At 45.5% G+C, this 18,354-nt stretch overlaps 1 protein-coding gene across 5 annotated transcripts in view; it reads left to right on the forward strand.

Moving 5' to 3' along the window:
* Positions 1-18,354, forward strand: part of CCDC60 (coiled-coil domain containing 60) — a 53,247-nt gene that overhangs the window by 19,610 nt on the left and 15,283 nt on the right. For 2 of the 5 annotated variants that reach the window (XM_083417691.1, XM_083417690.1), the window contains exons 2-3: positions 3,288-3,368; positions 5,261-5,340. In XM_083417691.1, coding sequence (XP_083273817.1) covers positions 3,288-3,368; positions 5,261-5,340 — 161 coding nt within the window. Of the gene's footprint in view, positions 1-3,016; positions 3,174-3,287; positions 3,369-5,260; positions 5,341-18,354 lie in introns of those variants that run through there. The other 3 variants (XM_083417692.1, XM_083417694.1, XM_083417693.1) reach the window with 2 other exon arrangements.

Raw genomic sequence — 18,354 nt, forward strand, 5'->3', positions numbered from 1 at the left:
TTTCTACTACGTGGTTGTTGTTTTACTTTCAAAAGAAATTTACTAGGAGACTTACAAAACATTAATATATAAAAAATACCATAAATGCAATTCCATAAAATTGTCATAAACTGTAGACAAACATAATATACTGTAGAAGAAGTCCCAATGGTAGAAGAATGGTTACAGAAACTAATGGATTATGCAGGAATGGCGAAATTTACCCAAAGAATAAGAAATCAAGACAACCGACTTTCTATAAAGGAATGGAAATGGTTTGTTTAATATTTACAAACAAACTGTAAAGAGATTAAGGCATTGGCAGGAATATTGTAATAACTTGCAGCTACAAAAGACGTATATGAGAACAGATACATAAAAAAATAAGTCAAGATCATTCGGAATGTGCAAGGAATGATGAAAATAAATTTAAGGAACTGCAGAAAAAGGAGGAAGGAAGTCAAGGTTTGAAATGTTAATATATATATATATATATATATATATAGACAGACACACACACACACACACATACACACACACTATATATATATATATATATAAATTTTGCGAAGCAGTAAATCCTCAGAGGCAGTTGTTTAGCTATTTTTAGGGGAGGCAATTGAAGTGGGAAGAGAGAGGGGTGGAGGCAGTAAAATGTCATTCTTTTACGCAGTATATCATAAAACCATAGAATTATAGGGTTGGAAAGGACCCCAGGGATCACCTAGTCCAACCCCCTGCAATGCAGGAATCTGGGACCCACAACCCTTAGATGGTGAGTCTCATGAGCTACCAACTGAACCGTCCCAGGCCCAAACTTTTGTGTCAGCATCATGTAAAGGTACAGTGGTACCTCAGTTTCTGAATGTAATCTGTTCCGAAATGTTCAAAAAACCGAAAACTCAGTACGGAAAACTCAATACGGAAGCAGCATGGCATGTTCAACTTCTGAGGCGAGTTCGAAAACCAAAGCATTTACGTCCGGGTTATAGCCTTCAAAAACCGAAACATTCGCCAACAGAGACATTCGAAAACCGAGGTACCACTGTACTCTTTTTTTTTTTGCAGCTGGTGCAAAAGTCAAGAAGTCCTGGTTGGTTGCAGATAGTTGATTGCAGTGTCTGTCCATCTCAGTATTTTCTGCACTGACTGGCAGCAGCTTTCCAGACAGGGAGTCTCTCCCAGCCCTACCTGGAGAAACCAGGGATTGAACTGGGAGCTTCTACATGCAATTTGGATGCTCTAACCGCCAAGCTAGGGATGTGGGTGGCACTGTGGGTTAAACCACAGAGCCTAGGCCTTGCTGATCAGAAGGTCAGCAGTTCGAATCCCCGCAACGGGGTGAGCTCCTGTTGCTCAGTCCCTTCTCCTGCCAACCTAGCAGTTCGAAAGCACGTCAAAGTGCAAGTAGATAAATAGCTCCGGCGGGAAGGTAAACTGCGTTTCCGTGCGCTGCTCTGGTTCGCCAGAAGTGGCTTAGTCATGCTGGCCACATGACCCGGAAGCTGTACGCTGGCTCCCTCGGCCTATAGAGCGAGATGAGTGCTGCAACCCCAGAGTCGGCCACGACTGGACCTAATGGTCAGGGGTCCCTTTACCTTTACCTTTAACCGCCGAGCTAAGATCCTTTTCCTGGGCTATGGCCCATCCCTTAGAGAGGGATTGTTCCTGGAATATTTTTCCCATTCCACAAACCCGTGTGTTTGTGAGCCTTCCAGCAGCGCTCAGATATATGGACATTTAAGTAGTGTCTTTAATGAACGGATTTTGTATTTGAGGAAAACAACATGCTTCAGTTCATTTAAAACAAAACAAAAAAACAAGCACCAGATATGCTCGGCATGAGTCCCAATGGAAATTTATAAGATAAAACCTGATTTCTGATCACCCATTTTTGCAAAACTGTTTTCATACATTAACGGCTCAGGTCGCATACTGGAAGGGTGGAAGCTGAGTAGAATTGTCCCAATATATAAAAAGGGTGATAAGAAAAACCCTGCCAATTATAGACCCATTAGTTTGTTAGATGTAGCCTCTAAACTATATGCCAGGCTCCAGACTGGAAGAATGGGCAGATACGAATAAGGTGATATCTGAAGTCCAGGCAGGTTTCCAAAGAGGAAAATCCACATTGGACCAGTGCTTTGTGATTAACTTTCTGCTATGTAAATACATCCGTAATTTGAAGCAAAAATTAGACGTCGCTTTTATCGATCTAAAGTCCGCTTTCGATACGGTCCCAAGACTCGCATTGTGGCAAAAATTGGAAAAGACAAGTATAGACCTCAGTTTATTATTTCTCATCAAAACACTATATACTGACATATTGATACAAGTAAAGGTGGATCTGGCTGGCCATCTCACCACTAGTATTAAGACCATTACTGGAGTCAAACAGGGATGCATTTTGGCGCCTTTCCTGTTTAATTTTTATGTTAATGACATGGTTAAAGAACTGGAGGGCCTACAGTTTGCCCCTGTCACAATTCTCTCGATATGCTCGGTTTCATTCCTTGCAATCTTAACAGAGTGTTCTGGCATCTGAATGCAAAACAACAACAAAAACCTCTTTTACTTGTTCAAGGCAATACCTAAAGGGCTGTACCTAAGCGATAGCTCTGTGTGTGTGTGTGTGTGTGTGTGTGTATCTGTTTAGTGGTAGCATAAAAACCAATCCCTGCCCTGGGATTCCATTTTTCAAGCGCAATCCAGGAAGATGAGCTGCAGGCTGCCAAGCTCGAAAAGTGTTTCAAGAGAACTGATTGCCTTTATTTATAGGAGGACAAGGGGTTCATTTCTACCAGGCTGGTCGTTGGTTTGCTGCTGCCCTATTAAGCCCGCCGTATGGCTAACAACCGCTCTGTGATACTCACTGCCCAGATTCGTTTTGATAGCCTCCTGTAATGCTTTTTGCAGCTCCGCTTTCAGAGGAGATCAATTAGGCAGCTCCAGGCTCCACCTAGTGCTCAGTCACTGTGCCTGGCTGGCTCCCCAAAACAGCCGCCTTTGTCTACTCTACTCCATCCTTTCAACCCAGTGCCCTCCAGAGGTTTTAGACTCCCTTTACTGGGGCTGATGGGAGTTACAGGCCAAAATATCTGGAGAGCGTGTCAGGTGGCAGGGTAGAGGCTGGTATATTCGCTAGACATCAGCTATCTTTGAATCTTCATTATGCTCATTTATCTCTCGTATTTGTAGGTATCGTTTTAGCACCGTCGGTCCTGGAAGCTTTTTTCCCTCCCAGAATGCCTCAGGTTTGTTAGCAGAAACGCTCCGTACTGATGACAATGTTTTGCCTCTTCTTGCAGGGATTCTTCAGAGAGGATGTTGGCCCCGAAGAAGTGGCGGAACCAGTGGAACCAGTCAGTGCTAAGAAGCCGAAACCAAAGGTAAATGTAATACGATCCATATCTCTGTCTTGAGAGCCAACATGGTGTAATGGTCAGAGTGCTGGGTTCAAATCCCCACTTGGCCATTAAGCTCACCGGGTGACCATGGGCCAGGGCCTGCCTCTCTCAGCCTCACCTACTGGACAGGGTTGTTCTGAGTTTAAAATAGGGTGGAGGAGAACCATGCATGCCACTTTGAGCTCCTTGCAGGAAAAAAGTGGATAGATGTGCAATAAATGCATAATAAATCAATGTAAAGGTAAAGGGACCCCTGACCATTAGATCCAGTCGTGACTGACTCTGGGGTTGCGGCGCTCATCTCGCTTTATTGGCCGAGGGAGCCGGCGTACAGCTTCCGGGTCATGTGGCCAGCATGACTAAGCCGTTTCTGGCGAACCAGAGCAGCTCACGGAAACGCCGTTTACCTTCCCGCCGGAGCAGTACCTATTTATCTACTTGCACTTTGACGTGCTTTCAAGCTTCTAGGTTGGCAGGAGCAGGGACTGAGTAACGGGAGCTCACCCCGTCACGGGGATTCGAACTGCCGACCTTCTGATCGGCAAGTCCTAGGCTCTGTGGTTTAACCCACAGCGCCACCCGCGTCCCAATAAATCAATATATCGGTTCCCAAACGGAGAAGCTGCCCCACCTAGGGAAACACCAAATATTGGCAGGGGAATGATGAGCATTTTGGCTGAGGGCAGATTTCACTGGTGCACAGCTTGGATATAATTTGTCACGGGATACACACTCAGACAGGACAGTGTACATACCCACAAGTGTGTGTTCGTGCCACACACACACTTCATTTCTCACATTCACATGACTGTCAGTATTGATTTATTAATTGCCTTCTAAGCCACTGCGTTAAGGCGATTTACATATAAGATCATTAGAAACACAAAAACCAGCAATGCATTTGAAGCAAAATGAAAACCCAAACAAGTGGACATTTGTGCTAAAGTCCTGTTTATCCAGTTGGGAAATGGAGCAGAAATGCCTCCACTTGTTTCTGGAAGATGTACTGTAGTTAGGCTGTGCCTGTCATATCTCGACAAGGATGCTGATCCACAAAACAAGGGCAGCCACACTGAAAGCCCTGCTCCAAGTTATTGCAGAGCAAGCTTCTGTGATCTTTGGAACTTGCAAGAGATCTCCTGGTGTCAGGCGGCAGAGGATCCAACCCCCACAGCAGGTTGCCAGGAATGGATAAGAAGCAAAAATTCTTACCAACTGCTTTTTATTCAGTATTCACAGAGAGAGGCTTGGAAATGCAGCCTCTTGGAATAATCACGTTGCCCTGAGTGACTCTCTACCTCCTCCTTCTCTCAGGCATCATCGCTACAAGTGCTGAAAAGTGGCTTCTGTCTTTGAGCTCTTTGCTCTCTTACTTTCAATGCCCACCAGGTTCTGGGAGAGGTGGGGTCTGGAATGCTTTCTAAAGACATTGAGTTTGTCATCTGTCCCCTCTCTGGAGCTTCTTCTTCCTCCTCTCCCAGCTTTTTCCCAGCTTTTTCCCTCATCTGCCTCTGAGCTGTGACCTCCCTCAAACCCCTGTTGATACTGAACTGTCGTCTTCTTCTTTGGAAGGGTCAGGATGGGGAGGCGGTCTCCACCATTCCCCCTCTGCCCAGTCCCTAACACCTGGGGGTATAAAGGATAAGGCAGTCCCTCAATTAGCCTGTGATTTGAGCTTTAGGCTTAATGCCACCAAGTGTATCACACAGCCACAGTTGCCAGGGAGCCATGATGGGTTGCCAATAGGGATCTCAGAGATTACGGGTTTCCCAAAGGCCTCTGGTTGGGTACCCGTGAGAACGGAACAGTGGGCTAGGTGCTCCTCTGGCCTGATCCATCAAAGGTTCTTCTAACATTACGTTCCATGTCTGCAGGAACCTGAGAAGAAGCTCCTGCCTTTTAGAAACTTAGAAAAGGACCTGAGGACCCTCCATAAAGACCTTGCACACACAAGGTAGGAAGGATGGCGTGATACCGTACGTCAACGTCTAGCAAAATTGTTGATCTGTAGCTGCAAACACAGGAATCCCTGCACTCTACTCTTGGTTTCTGAGCTCATTCCCAGAAGTAGGTGATGTGCTTTATCACCTTTGTACTAGTCACAGGTTTTGAACCTGACTTTTCACCCTCTTATTATCAGAGATATTGGGCGCTATCCGTCTAAATAGATCTGCCAGCACAAGGATTTCTGCTTGAGCAACAGAGCTGCCCTGCCTTCTCTTGCACCTCAAATCTGCTTTGGAGGGTTGAGGAACCCTCCAGAATAGATTTAGGAGTGTAGGAAGCTGCCTGAAAACAACTCAGGCCACTTGTCTCTTCCAGTCCTACTTGGAGATGCCAAGGACTGAACCTGGGACCTCCCTGCATGCAAGGCAGATGTTCTACCTCTGAGCTATAGCCCTTCACTAAACTATGTCAGATCATTGGTCCATCCAGCTCAGAACTGTCCTCCCTGACTGGCAGTGGCTCTCCAGGGTTTCAGGCAGGGGGTCTCTCTCAGTCCTACCTGGAGATGTTGCAACTTTCTTCATGCAAAGAAGATTCTCTGCAGTTGGTTGATGGACACACACACCCCGCACACTGAGCCATGGCCCTCCCATTTAGGGGGAACACAGGGAGAGGAGGGGGGGAGTTCCCTTGCACAGCCAAAAGTCCTTGCTCTAGTGGATAGCTCAGTTGGTTAGAGCGTGGTGCTGATGGCTCCAAGGTTGCAGGTTCGATCCTCATATGGGACACCTGCCTATTCCTGCATTGTAGGGAGTTGGAGCAGATGATCCTCTGGTCCCTTATGACCCTACAGTTCTATGATTCTAAAGTGGCTCTGTTTAGTTAGATGCAGCCCATTGAGTTGTATTGAGCGTTTGTCATACTGTTCCACTGAAACTAAAAGGCATGACCAACTTAGGCCTATTGATTCCAGTAGGTCTAGTCTCACTAGAACTTAACTGGATGCAACCTAATGTCTGAGATGTCCTCAAACGATAGCAGCATTCTGGACTAGATGGGCCACTGGCTCCTTTTATGTTTTTAAGCGCTTATAATAGGGACGCGGGTGACACTGTGGTCTAAACCACTAAACCACTTGGCCTTGCCAATCAGAAGGTCAGAGGTTCAACTCTCTGCAACAGAGTGAGCTCCCGTTGCTCTGTCCCAGCTCCTGCTAGCCTAGCAGTTCGAAAGCATGCCAGTGCAAGTAGATAAATAGGGACCGCTGTGGTGGGAAGGTAAATGGCATTTCCATGTGCTCTGGTTTCTGTCACGGTGTCCCATTGTGCCAGAAGCGGTTTAGTCATGCTGGCCACATGACCCGGAAAGCTGTCTGTGGACAAACGCCAGCTCCCTTGGCCTAAAAGCAAGATGAGCACTGCAACCCCATAGTTGCCTTTGACTGGACTTAACTGTCCAGTGGTCCATTACCTTTTTACCTTTATATTGGTGGGAATTTAATATGCCATCATAGAATCGTAGAGTTGGGACGCAGGAATCTTCCACCCAACATGGGGCTTGACCCATGACCCTGAGATTAAGAGACTCAGGTGCTACCGACTGATGTTCAGACTTATGCACAGGTGGCAAAACAGACCATCTCATGTTCTTATTTGGCTGGTGCATGCATTGGTTTCTAAAGCAGAGAAATGCCAGTTAAGGGGGGTGGGGAGTCACAAATGAAGTGGCCTCCAGCGACGACACTTTAAAATTGAGCAGAGGTGGCTGAAACTGATGGAAATTTCCATTTGTATGCTCGTTGCACGTGATGGCTCCTTTGGTCTTCATATACTCATTAATTTGAATATCAGACTTTTGCAGCAAGAACATCAGCGGTGGGTACAAATGCCATGATTTACCGCTTGCGGGGTTTAGCAACAGCCCGATGCAAAATGAACGCTGACAAACGATCGCTGCCAACCGCAGAAGGGCACATACATCCCCAAACTCACATTCTCATCCAGAGTAGCATCTTTCAAAAGCAGTTCTGCAGAGAACAGACAGTAAACAACAGAAAGGAGGCAGGTGCTAGTTAATCTTAGGGCAGTTGTGCCCAGGCAATTTGTCCTAATTCTTTTGGCTGGCTATTTCAGGTCTCCCTTGCACTAGGTTTCCTCAAGACATCAGATGAGGCAGGAGAAGTACAGTGGTACCTCAGGTTACATATGTATGCTTCAGGTTACAGACCCAAGGTTCAATAGAAGCTTATAAAATTATACAGTGGTACCTCGGGTTACATACACTTCAGGTTACGGACTCCGCTAACCGAGAAATATTACCTCGGGTTAAGAACTTTGCTTCAGGATGAGAACAGAAATCGTGCAGTGACGGCACAGCAGCAGCAGGAGGCCCCATTAGCTTAAGTGGTGCTTCAGGTTAAGAACAGTTTCAGGTTAAGTACGGACCTCTGGAACGAATTAAGTACTTAACCCGAGGTACCACTGTACACGTATTCTGAGCACTGGGGAAATCAGAAGCAGAACTATGTTATCTTTGAGGAAGAAGATAGGAGAAGCAGCTGGGTGACTGAGCTTTTGCAGAAAGCATTGTTATTACAAACATCGGGTGAGACCTTGGTGGTAATATCGCCACTGAGGGCTGCCTTGTTGGTGTTGACCCACTGCAGGGCCTTTTCAGTGGTGACTCCCCAGTTGCAGAATGGCCTCCCCATGTGAGGCACGCCTCTCTCCATCATGATCAGCTTTCAGGAGGAATTTGAAAACAATTCTGTTCACCCAGGCATTTCGTGGCTGAAGAATACTGTTCCTGGAAACCCTGAGATCATTGGCTAGAATAATGTCTTTAGTTATAAATGTTTTTTGTAATGTTTGAATCTGTTTTAGAATGTTTTTGCTTCATTTTTATCTCCACGTTACCTGTTTTCCACCCTGAGCTTCTTGAGGATGAAGGGCAGAGTACAGATTCAATCCCAACAAATAATAACTCTATTTTGATTAATTCCTTAATTCCTTACCTTTGCCTTGAGGCAGTTTTCAAATGTCCCATGAAAAATGCTAAAAACAGTTTTGAAAGCTGTACAGAAATCCAGCTGAAGATATACATTAAAAAACAATGCAAAAAAGGAGTACCTAAGGCAGAGACCTTTTCATCCTGCTGGAAAATCTTGTCGGAACGAAAAGGTCTCCAGTTGTTTCCTGAAGGTAATGTTTCCTGATGTGAAGAGGTCTCTTTTACCAGCAACCGTTGGTTCCTATACAAGGATGCAAATTCTTCCATTTTCCGATGATAAATGAAAGCTAGAAATGTCAGCTTCCCTAAAGAGGCAGATCCCAGGCAGGTAAACAACAACAATTATTACCGTATTTTTCGCCCTATAGGGCGCACCGGCCCATAGGGCGCACCTAGTTTTTTTTTGGGGGGGGGGGAGAATAAAGAAAAAAAAATAATTTTCCCCCCAGGCACGGGGCTGGGACGGAGGAAGCTCAAGCTTCCCCCGACCCCAGCCCCCAGAAAAGACTGCTATCCGCAAGCCTTGGGAGCCCGGCGGGAAGTCGCTCTGGGCTCCCAAGGCTTGCGGAGAGCTGCCCGAAGCCTGGAGAGCAAGAGGGGCCCTTCATTTTTGGAGGGGGAAAAGTGTGTCCTATAGGGCGAAAAATACGGTAATTACATTTGCATCCCACCTTTCCTCCAAGGAGCTCAATCAAGGTGTGGGGGGGGGGGAATAGTTCTCCTCACCATTTCATCCTTACAACAACCCTGTGAGGTAGGTGAGACTGAGAGTGAGTGACTGACTCCAAGGTCACTCAGTGAGCTTTATGACCAGGGGTAGGCAAACTAAGGCCTGGGGGCCGGATCCAGCCCAATCACCTTCTCAATCCGGCCCACGGACGGTCCAGGCGTCAGCATGTTCTTACATGAGTAGAACGTGTCCTTTTATTTAAAATGCATCTCTGGGTTATTTGTGGGGCATAGGAATTCGTTCATTTTTTCCCTTCAAAATATAGTCTGGCCCCCCACAAAGTCTGAGGGACAGTGGACTGGCCCCCTGCCGAAAAAGTTTGCTGACCCCTGTAATATGACCGAGTGGGGAACTGAACCCTGGTCTCCCAGGTCCTAATCCAACGCTCTAACCACTACACCACCTTGGGCACGTCATTGCCGCTTCTGACCCGGTCCATCATCAATAGTGTTCTGGGGAGCGAGGAGACGGCCCCTGAACTTGGCTCTGCTGGCTTTGACTAATAAGGTTTTTAGTCCAAAACATCTGAAAGGCTGCTAAGGTCAATGTATCCCAATCCCTACACTGTTGAGGATTTGACAGTGATCCACTCCTCAGCTCCCGGCATGAATCACAGGTAATTAAACTGAAATGCCAGTGAAGACTGAGGCTGTTGAAATTGCCTTTAAAAGCTTTATTAACACAACCCGCAACATTATAAAGTAACTGAAAAAAAAAAAAGACAGAAAAATGTCAGCTATAGACATAGGACAGGATTTGTAAGCAAAAGACCATGGGCAGGCTTTCCCATTTCCTCTCTCCTTTCAGAGAAATATTTGAGGTCAATTTGGGAGAGTCAAAACGGCTTCAGGATTGCTCTCCTGTACTATTTCAGACAGGTCGGCAGTTCGAATCCCCGCAACGGGGTGAGCTCCCGTTGCTCGGTCCCTGCTCCTGCCAACCTAGCAGTTCGAAAGCACATCAAAGTGCAAGTAGATAAATAGGTACCGCTCCAGTGGGAAGGTAAACGGTGTTTCCGTGCGCTGCTCTGGTTTGCCAGAAGCGGCTTAGTCATGCTGGCCACATGACCCAGAAGCTGTACGCCGGCTCCCTCGGCCAATAAAGCGAGATGAGTGCCGCAACCCCAGAGGCGTCCATGACTGGACCTAATGGTCAGGGGTCCCTTTACCTTTACTATTTCAGACACATGGTTTATATACTTATGTATGTATTTGCCTTGTAGATTTATGAACATATGATTTATATATATGAGACCTTAGAATTCCTATAACAGCAGCATCACAGGTAAGGCACTCGGAACGCAGAGAGTCAAATTGCGGGATTCACAGGCATGGACCTGATGTATTCATTCTGTTTTCTGCTGACCTCCAGGCTTAAGATACTTTCTGCTCCTTTGCCCTGTGCCAAGCTGTTAAACACTGGAATTCTGCCTGGCCTCAACTCTCTCTTCTTTCTTTCTTTCTTTCTTTCTTTCTTTCTTTCTTTCGTTCGTTCCTGTTCAGCCCACTGCTTTTCAGCCTCGGCTGTTGTAAGCCCCTGTTCGTACTCTGCCAATTCCCTCTTCTCCCAACGCCAGCAAATCAGCCAGAGCAGATCAGGCCGTCGGCGTGGCCATGGTCGTGGCCGGAGATATGATGAGCACCTGCAGCACAGAGAGAAAGAGAGAAATTGTGCCGCCGCTTGGGGACTTTGGCATTACCTGCCAGCACTAGACTTCCTCTGCAGCTAATGCCTGGTAATGCCAGTTGCTTGGAAACAGGTGCTCTGTTGCCTCGTATCCTAGGCTTCTTCCCTTTTTTCGCCATTTGGCAGCCAGCGCTCTAATTGGCATGCTTCTTGCGTGGTCACGGCTGGAGGTTTGCAAAATTCTGTTCCAGAAAGAAAGAGGGGAGAAAGAGAGTGGATCTGCGTTTGGGGGGTGGGGAGAGACTTTCTTTCTCCGTGAATGACAGCTCACGTTAATTAGACAGCAGACATGAGCAGACAGGGAGCAGAGTGTCTGGATGGGTGGAATATTACCTACGCCATCAGTCATGAAAGGAAAGCGCTATTTTCTGGGCCCAGCAACAGCACTGCCTCTCCCAGTTCTGCACCCGCGACGCAGTTTGCCCTGGAGTGGAACTCTGTAAAGAACATAAGAACATGGGGGAATCCTGCAGGATTAGGCCAATGGCCCATCTAGTCCAGCATCCTGTTCTCACAGTGCAGACTCTATACTTGTTGGCACTGTCTTGTGAGACAATGGAGTGCGCCTATGGGGGTGAAGCCAAACTGCTGCGATAGCTGCACCAAAGTGCAAGCCTGGGCAGTGTGTATGGTGGTTCTGGGGATGCCCAGATGTGGTGGTCACTAAGTGTGGAACTCCCTGCCCTTGGAGGTGAGTCTGACACCTTCATTATACTGTTTCTGGTGAGTGCTGATAACACACCTCTTTACCTAGGCACTTGAGGTCTGTTATTTTGCTATTGCGTGTCAAGACCCCCCCCCCCTTGTTGGAAATAACTCACACAAGGACACAGATATTAGGTTTATGTTGTTGGGCAAATTTGGCCACAACTTTATTGAATTACAGAATGTGAGCGGTATTGGCTTAGACATTGATTGGACCCGACTATATCTGACTCCTGGCTGATGTGCAGGAAGTCCGGTAAGGGTAAACCTACCGGTAGGGGGAGCCCTGTCGATGCGTACCAACTCGAGCTCCCCCTGGTGTTCCCATCAGGGTCGTGTCAAGGCCCTAGCCCCCGACCCGGGCTTCAGACTAGATCAACACCTCCGGATTCCTTTAACGGAATACCCTTAAGCATGGAGGGGCAGGTGATGGCCACACCTCCCCTCCCCACACAAGGTCAAACAATGCCTAACCGCAACCCTAACAAAGTTGTGACGATTGCTATGAGATAGGTGAAAACCAAGTGGCCATTGCCAACTTGCCAAGTGGAAAAATTCTTACCAGGCCCCTCGGACAACCAAGGCGACCAACCAAAGGCCATAGCAAGGCCAGTGGCTAACCAGCAAATAGGGAGGGAGGGCGGGTGATTGAAGAAGCGAGCCAAGAGGAAGTCCTCTGGCTCGCTCCTTGGTTTAAACTGCCCTGGCTACGTCATCATCGTCCCGTCCCCCCCCCGGGCCAGCGGATTGGCCGTCCAGGCTCTGACGTGGCCGGGATCCCCCGAGCAACGGGGGACAAAATCCCCCGCCCCAAGTGGGGAGTGGGTAGCCACACCGCCCACTACAACTCCTCCTCACTGGGAAGTGGAGCGGATTTGTCAGATATTTAAACCTGTTTTTAATACTGTGTTTTACTATTGCAACCTGCTCTGGGATCTCTGGGCAAAGTACGGGTCAATAATAATAATAATAGTCGGATCGTACCCTTTGATAAGTATGTTTTCACTCCTGCTTCAAAGAAATGCATCTGGCCTATTCAAGCTCGACTCCTTTGTTATTCCGTGTTACAAATTTACGAATAGATCAGCGGGGCGGTCAGACATTTTAAGATAATTATGCACACATGATGTTGTATTAAGCATGAAAGCGAGCACCTCGTCAGCTTGCCATCCACCTGGTTTGCTGCCAGGTCATTTTTATTTTGGTACAGTACGAGCCTGACCTTTATCTATATTAATTTAATCCTATAAAGGAGCCGGAGTATTCCGATGAAAATGATTAGCACTCAAAAAGGCGGCGGGGGGTGGGGTGGGGGAGAAGCTCTCTCAATTTTCCCAGTGACGAAGTTATTAGTTTACAAGAAAGGCATGGCCTTTGTCGGCAAGGTGGCGGAAAATCCGTGTTGTGACTTCCAGCCGGCTGGAGCTCAATTACTGTAATAAATGCATTCCAAAGTTCATCTCAAATGCATTTGCATTTTAATGAATGATTCTTACCTCCTCGTCAAGTTGGCGGCAGAGGCTAATTTTATTAAGTTGCTGCATAAATACGATGCTTTTGAAACGAGGATTTAAATGGAAAGGTATTTGTTTTGCCCCCTCCCCACCCCTTGTGTGAAAATGACTAGCCCTTGTTTGTGCCACCTGCCAGGGACAGCGCAGAATGTGTGTGTGTGTGTGTGTTGAGAGATAGAGAGAGCTGTCAGAACATAATGCTTGCCTGGTGGAGACAGGGTAGAAATTCAGTTCAGTTCTGATTTGCAGTTTCTGAAACAATATGTGAACTGAAACAGAGTCATCGTTCAAAATTCATGGTTGCAGTCCCCGTCGCAGCAGCACCCTTCCTGTGTGGATGCAAATGCTGAAGTTTAAAGAACAAGCAAAGCAAAATTGCATGGAACGGTATGCATGTATTTGGAGAAAACGACCCTTAAATGCTGCAGAATTTCGATGAGGCTTTTTAAAAACAAAAACAAAAAACATCAGAAACTGCTATGGGATTGTGGAGAACTAAACTTAAAAGATTGGAAGTGGTGTGTGAAATGGAGAGCTTCCATACAGTTAGGAGACTCAGGACAGATAAATGAAAGTATTTCTTTATTCAACGCATAGTTGAACTATGGAACTCACTCCAGCAGGAGGGTGGCGTGGCCAACCAACTTAAAGGTCCCCTCACGGTCAAGGGCCACTAGGTCCATTCGTGGCCAACTCTGGGGTTGCGGCGCTCATCTCGCTTTATTGGCCTAGCTTCCAGGTCATGTGGCCAGCATGACTAAGCCGCTTCTGGTGAACCAGAGCAGCACACGGAAATGCCGTTTACCTTCCCACCGGAGCGGTACCTATTTATCTACATGCACTTTGACATGCTTTCAAACTGCTAGGTTGGCAGGAGCTGGGACCGAGCAATGGGAGTTCACCCCGTCACGGGGATTCGTACCGCCGACCTTCTGATCAGCAAGTCTTAGGCTCTGTGGTTTAACCCACAGCGCCACCCGCGTCCCTTAGATGGCTTTAAAAAGTGATTGGACAAATTCAGGGAGGGCAGGGCTCTCATTGGCTGTTAGCCACAATGACTGTGTTGTACCTCCACTGTCAGAGGCATACATTACTAGGGTTGCCATATTTCCAAAAGTGAAAATCCAGACACAAAAATTGTTAGGCTTTTGAAGAATCTGAAAAAGAAGTCTTGTAGTAAGGTTAAAGCTTACTGGGAATGATATATAATGAATTGAAAAAGATGTTTAAAATAACATAAAAAAACAACAACCCCAGAAGCTTTCTCTTTGGTAGTTATAGGAACTACTGAAACTGTATAGAATCTTATTCATGTCTGCGACTACAGCAGCAAGAATGTTACTTGTCCAAAAATGGGAAGAAGAAGAAGTCCCAGGAATGGATACAAAAACATATGGAATATGCAGAAATGGCAAAACTTACTGGAAAAATAAGAAATCAAGATAACAGACTTTTCATAAAAGCATGTAAATGGTTTATTAGATATTTACAAACAAATTGTAAACAGATAAGAACATTGGCAGGATTATTTTAATAACCTGCAGTTTTGTAAGAGTATATATTTAAAGCAGGTGAATAAATGGAGGGGTGGCTAACACCCCAGAGGACAGGATCACACTTCAAAACGACCTTGACAGATTAGAGAACTGGGCCAAAACAAACAAGATGAATTTTAACAGGGAGAAATGTAAAGTATTGCACTTGGGCAAAAAAAATGAGAGGCACAAATACAAGATGGGTAACACCTGGCTTGAGAGCAGTACATGTGAAAAGGATCTAGGAGTCTTGGTTGACCACAAACTTGACATGAGCCAACAGTGTGACGCGGCAGCTAAAAAAGCCAATGCAATTCTGGGCTGCATCAATAGGAGTATAGCATCTAGATCAAGGGAAGTTATAGTGCCACTGTATTCTGCTCTGGTCAGACCTCACCTGGAGTACTGTGTCCAGTTCTGGGCACCACAGTTCAAGAAGGACACTGACAAACTGGAACGTGTCCAGAGGAGGGCAACCAAAATGGTCAAAGGCCTGGAAACGATGCCTTATGAGGAACGGCTAAGGGAGCTAGGCATGTTTAGCCTGGAGAAGAGGAGGTTAAGGGGTGATATGATAGCCATGTTCAAATATATAAAAGGATGTCACATAGAGGAGGGAGAAAGGTTGTTTTCTGCTGCTCCAGAGAAGCGGACACGGAGCAATGGATCCAAACTACAAGAAAGAAGATTCCACCTAAACATTAGGAAGAACTTCCTGACAGTAAGAGCTGTTCGACAGTGGAATTTGCTGCCAAGGAGTGTGGTGGAGTCTCCTTCTTTGGAGGTCTTTAAACAGAGGCTTGACAACCATATGTCAGGAGTGCTCTGATGGTGTTTCCTGCTTGGCAGGGGGTTGGACTCGATGGCCCTTGTGGTCTCTTCCAACTCTATGATTCTATGATTCTAAGTTAATTGCAGAAAATATTAAAAATAAATTTAAGGAACAGCAGAAAGAGGGGGAAGGAAGTCAAGTTTTGAAATGTTAAAACGACAGTAAAATTATTGAAATGTATAAACCTGAAAATCATAAATAAAATATAAAAAGAAGTTTTTGAGCTTTTTTAAAGGAAATTTGCCAAAATCTATACATTCCAACATGGGTTCCCATATGTCAGGAATTCCACAGACATTACAGGCAGACGGCGAATCACCTTGAGATTCAGAAGCGCCATTTGTTAAGTGTCTAGTAGCCTTCGAGGAGTTTTAATGCATTGCTAGGAAGGAAGAGGGTGTTCTGTACCCGGTTGCAGCCATTACTTTAGGAGGTACGCGCAGTGTTTCGGGAGATGGATGGGCTTGTCTGATTCGGACAGGGTAGAAATATGTTTTGCACGCGGACTGCAGAACAACTTGTCGTGATGTATCCATTTTGCTGGCAGTGAGCGCTTTGCGTTGTCTGTCTCGTCTGTCATCCGACAAAAGACTTCTTTTAAAAATAGGTGGCGGGGGGGGGGGGAGGAGGAGAGAGACGAAAGAAATCTTCCACTGCAGTCTCATAGCCAATGCAAAATTCAACTGTCTTCGTCTCTCTCTGACCCACAAGCCTTTATTTGCCTAAAATCTGGATGAGGTCTTCTCCCCTTATATGTCACATATCTATCTATTAAATATGTGAACACCAGCCTTATAGGGGCACAAATGCGTCTTACGATGGAAGCCACTGTTAAATAGTCATCTTAGCACAATTGCTTTTTAACTGTTATATTTTATAGGTTCTTAGCTTTTTGTGTTTCTTTTATTTTTTTGTGAACCGCCTTCAGTCCCTGTTTTGCAGAAAAGGTGGGATATAAATAAATCGTGGTGATGGGATAGCTCAGTCGGTAGAGCATGAGACTCTAAATCTCAGGGTTGTGAGTTTGAAACCCACGTTGGGCAAAAGATTCCTGTATTGCAGGGGGTTTGACTGGATGACCCTCAAGGTCCCTTACAATTCTATGATGATGATGATGATGATATACCAGTGTGGTGTTGTGGTTAGTGTTGGACTAGGACCGGGAAACCACGGTTCAAATCCCTACTCGATCATGAACTTCCCTGTGTGATCTTGGGCCAGTCAACGCCTCTCAGTCTAACCTACCTCACAGGGATGTTGTGGGGATTAAATGAGGAAGGGAGAGAAGAACGTTTCGCACCTTAAGCTCCTTTGAAGAAAAGGACAGAAATGCAATGAGGAAATCATAATCATCATAGGGAACATTTTATCATATGTGGTGGGATTGTAAAGTAATTAAAAAAAATTGGGAAATGATATACAACGAACTGAAGAAAATTTTCCATTGAACATTTGTTAAAAAACCCGAGGCATTTTTGTTGGGGATTGTAGGGAAAGACCTGCCAAAAAAGTTGAAAAACATCTTCATGTATGCGACAACGGCTGCGAGAGTTCTGGTAGCACAAGGATGGAAGACTGAAGAAACCCCAACTAAAGAATCATGGCAAGAAAAATTGATGGATTATGCAGAACTGGAAAAATTGACACATAAGCTACGGGACAAGGATAACTGTGACTTTAAGGATGAATGGGAACCTTTCACAAAGTATTTGAAGACGCAACAAAGCGAACTGGACTCCTTGGCAGGTTTTGAATAAACATCCACAATTTTTTTTACTGACAATAATTAGCTAAATAGTTGGAGGATCTATACAACTCTGTAACATGCAGAAAATAGCATTATTGGAGAAACCAAAGACTGGAACTGAGGGAAGTCGGGGGTAGGGTGGGGGGATGGGTTTTGTGGGGGGAGGGGGGAGGAAATATGGGGGGGGATAAGGATATGTTTTTGGAAAATATGTTTTGTTATAACTTTAAATATATATATTTTTTAAAGGAAATCATCATCATCTGCACTGCAAGGGTTAGACTAAATGAACCTCGCAGTCCCTTCCAACTCTATCATTTTCTCATTATATCTGTGTGTGTGTGTGTGTGTAATATTTTGTTTTACAATGTAAAGTACTCATTTTTGTATCCTTACGATATCAGTGACTTCCCTTCTTCTTATTCCATGGTTCATTTTACATATCATAAATCCCTGCATATTTTACAAAAAACGATACCATTCAGTATTCCACTATTACATCCATCAAAACTTATTTACACTGTTGAATTTATCTTAAACGCTGCCAGCGTTTTCAGCTGTACGACTCTATGGTTTTCTCTACAATTCTTTGATGAATAATGGACCTCAAAGCAGTTTACAAAAAGAGTTAAGATTAAATTATCATCCTAAAACAAACAAACAGACAAACAGACAGTTCAGCACAGCAATTAAAAACCTTCAGAAAATAATTAAATTCGGCAATGACCAAAAATAATCAAATTCAGCAGTTTCCAGATTAAGACACATGGAAACTTTCAATATGTCTGCGTAGGCTTTGCCTAAGCGAAAATGTTCTTGCCAGGCGCCAGAAAGGGCAGACTGAAAGAGCCTGCCAGATGTCTATAGGCATATAAGGTTGACAAAGGCTGTTTTAGGTAGTCCAACACTTGGGTCAGGTTGATGTGCTCCTCGGAGTAACCCTCCATCCTCAGACTCCTCGATTATGGGCTAGAACAGGGGTCAGCAAACGTTTTCAGCAGGGGGCCAGTCCACTATCCCTCAGATCTTGTGGGGGGCCGGACTATATTTTGGAAAAAATTAAATGAACGAATTCCTATGCCCCACAAATAACCCACAGTAGAAAGGACACATTCTACTCATGTAAAAACACACTGATTCCGGGACCCTCCATGGGCCGAATTTAGAAAGCGATTGGGCTGGATCAGGCCCCCGGGCCTTAGTTTACCTACCAGTGGGCTAGAATCTCTCTAGGGAATTCAATAGCTCGCCTTCCTTACAGGT

This window comes from Podarcis tiliguerta (genome assembly GCF_965153285.1).
Source record: "Podarcis tiliguerta genome assembly, chromosome: 16".
NCBI classification, from domain to species: domain Eukaryota; kingdom Metazoa; phylum Chordata; class Lepidosauria; order Squamata; family Lacertidae; genus Podarcis; species Podarcis tiliguerta.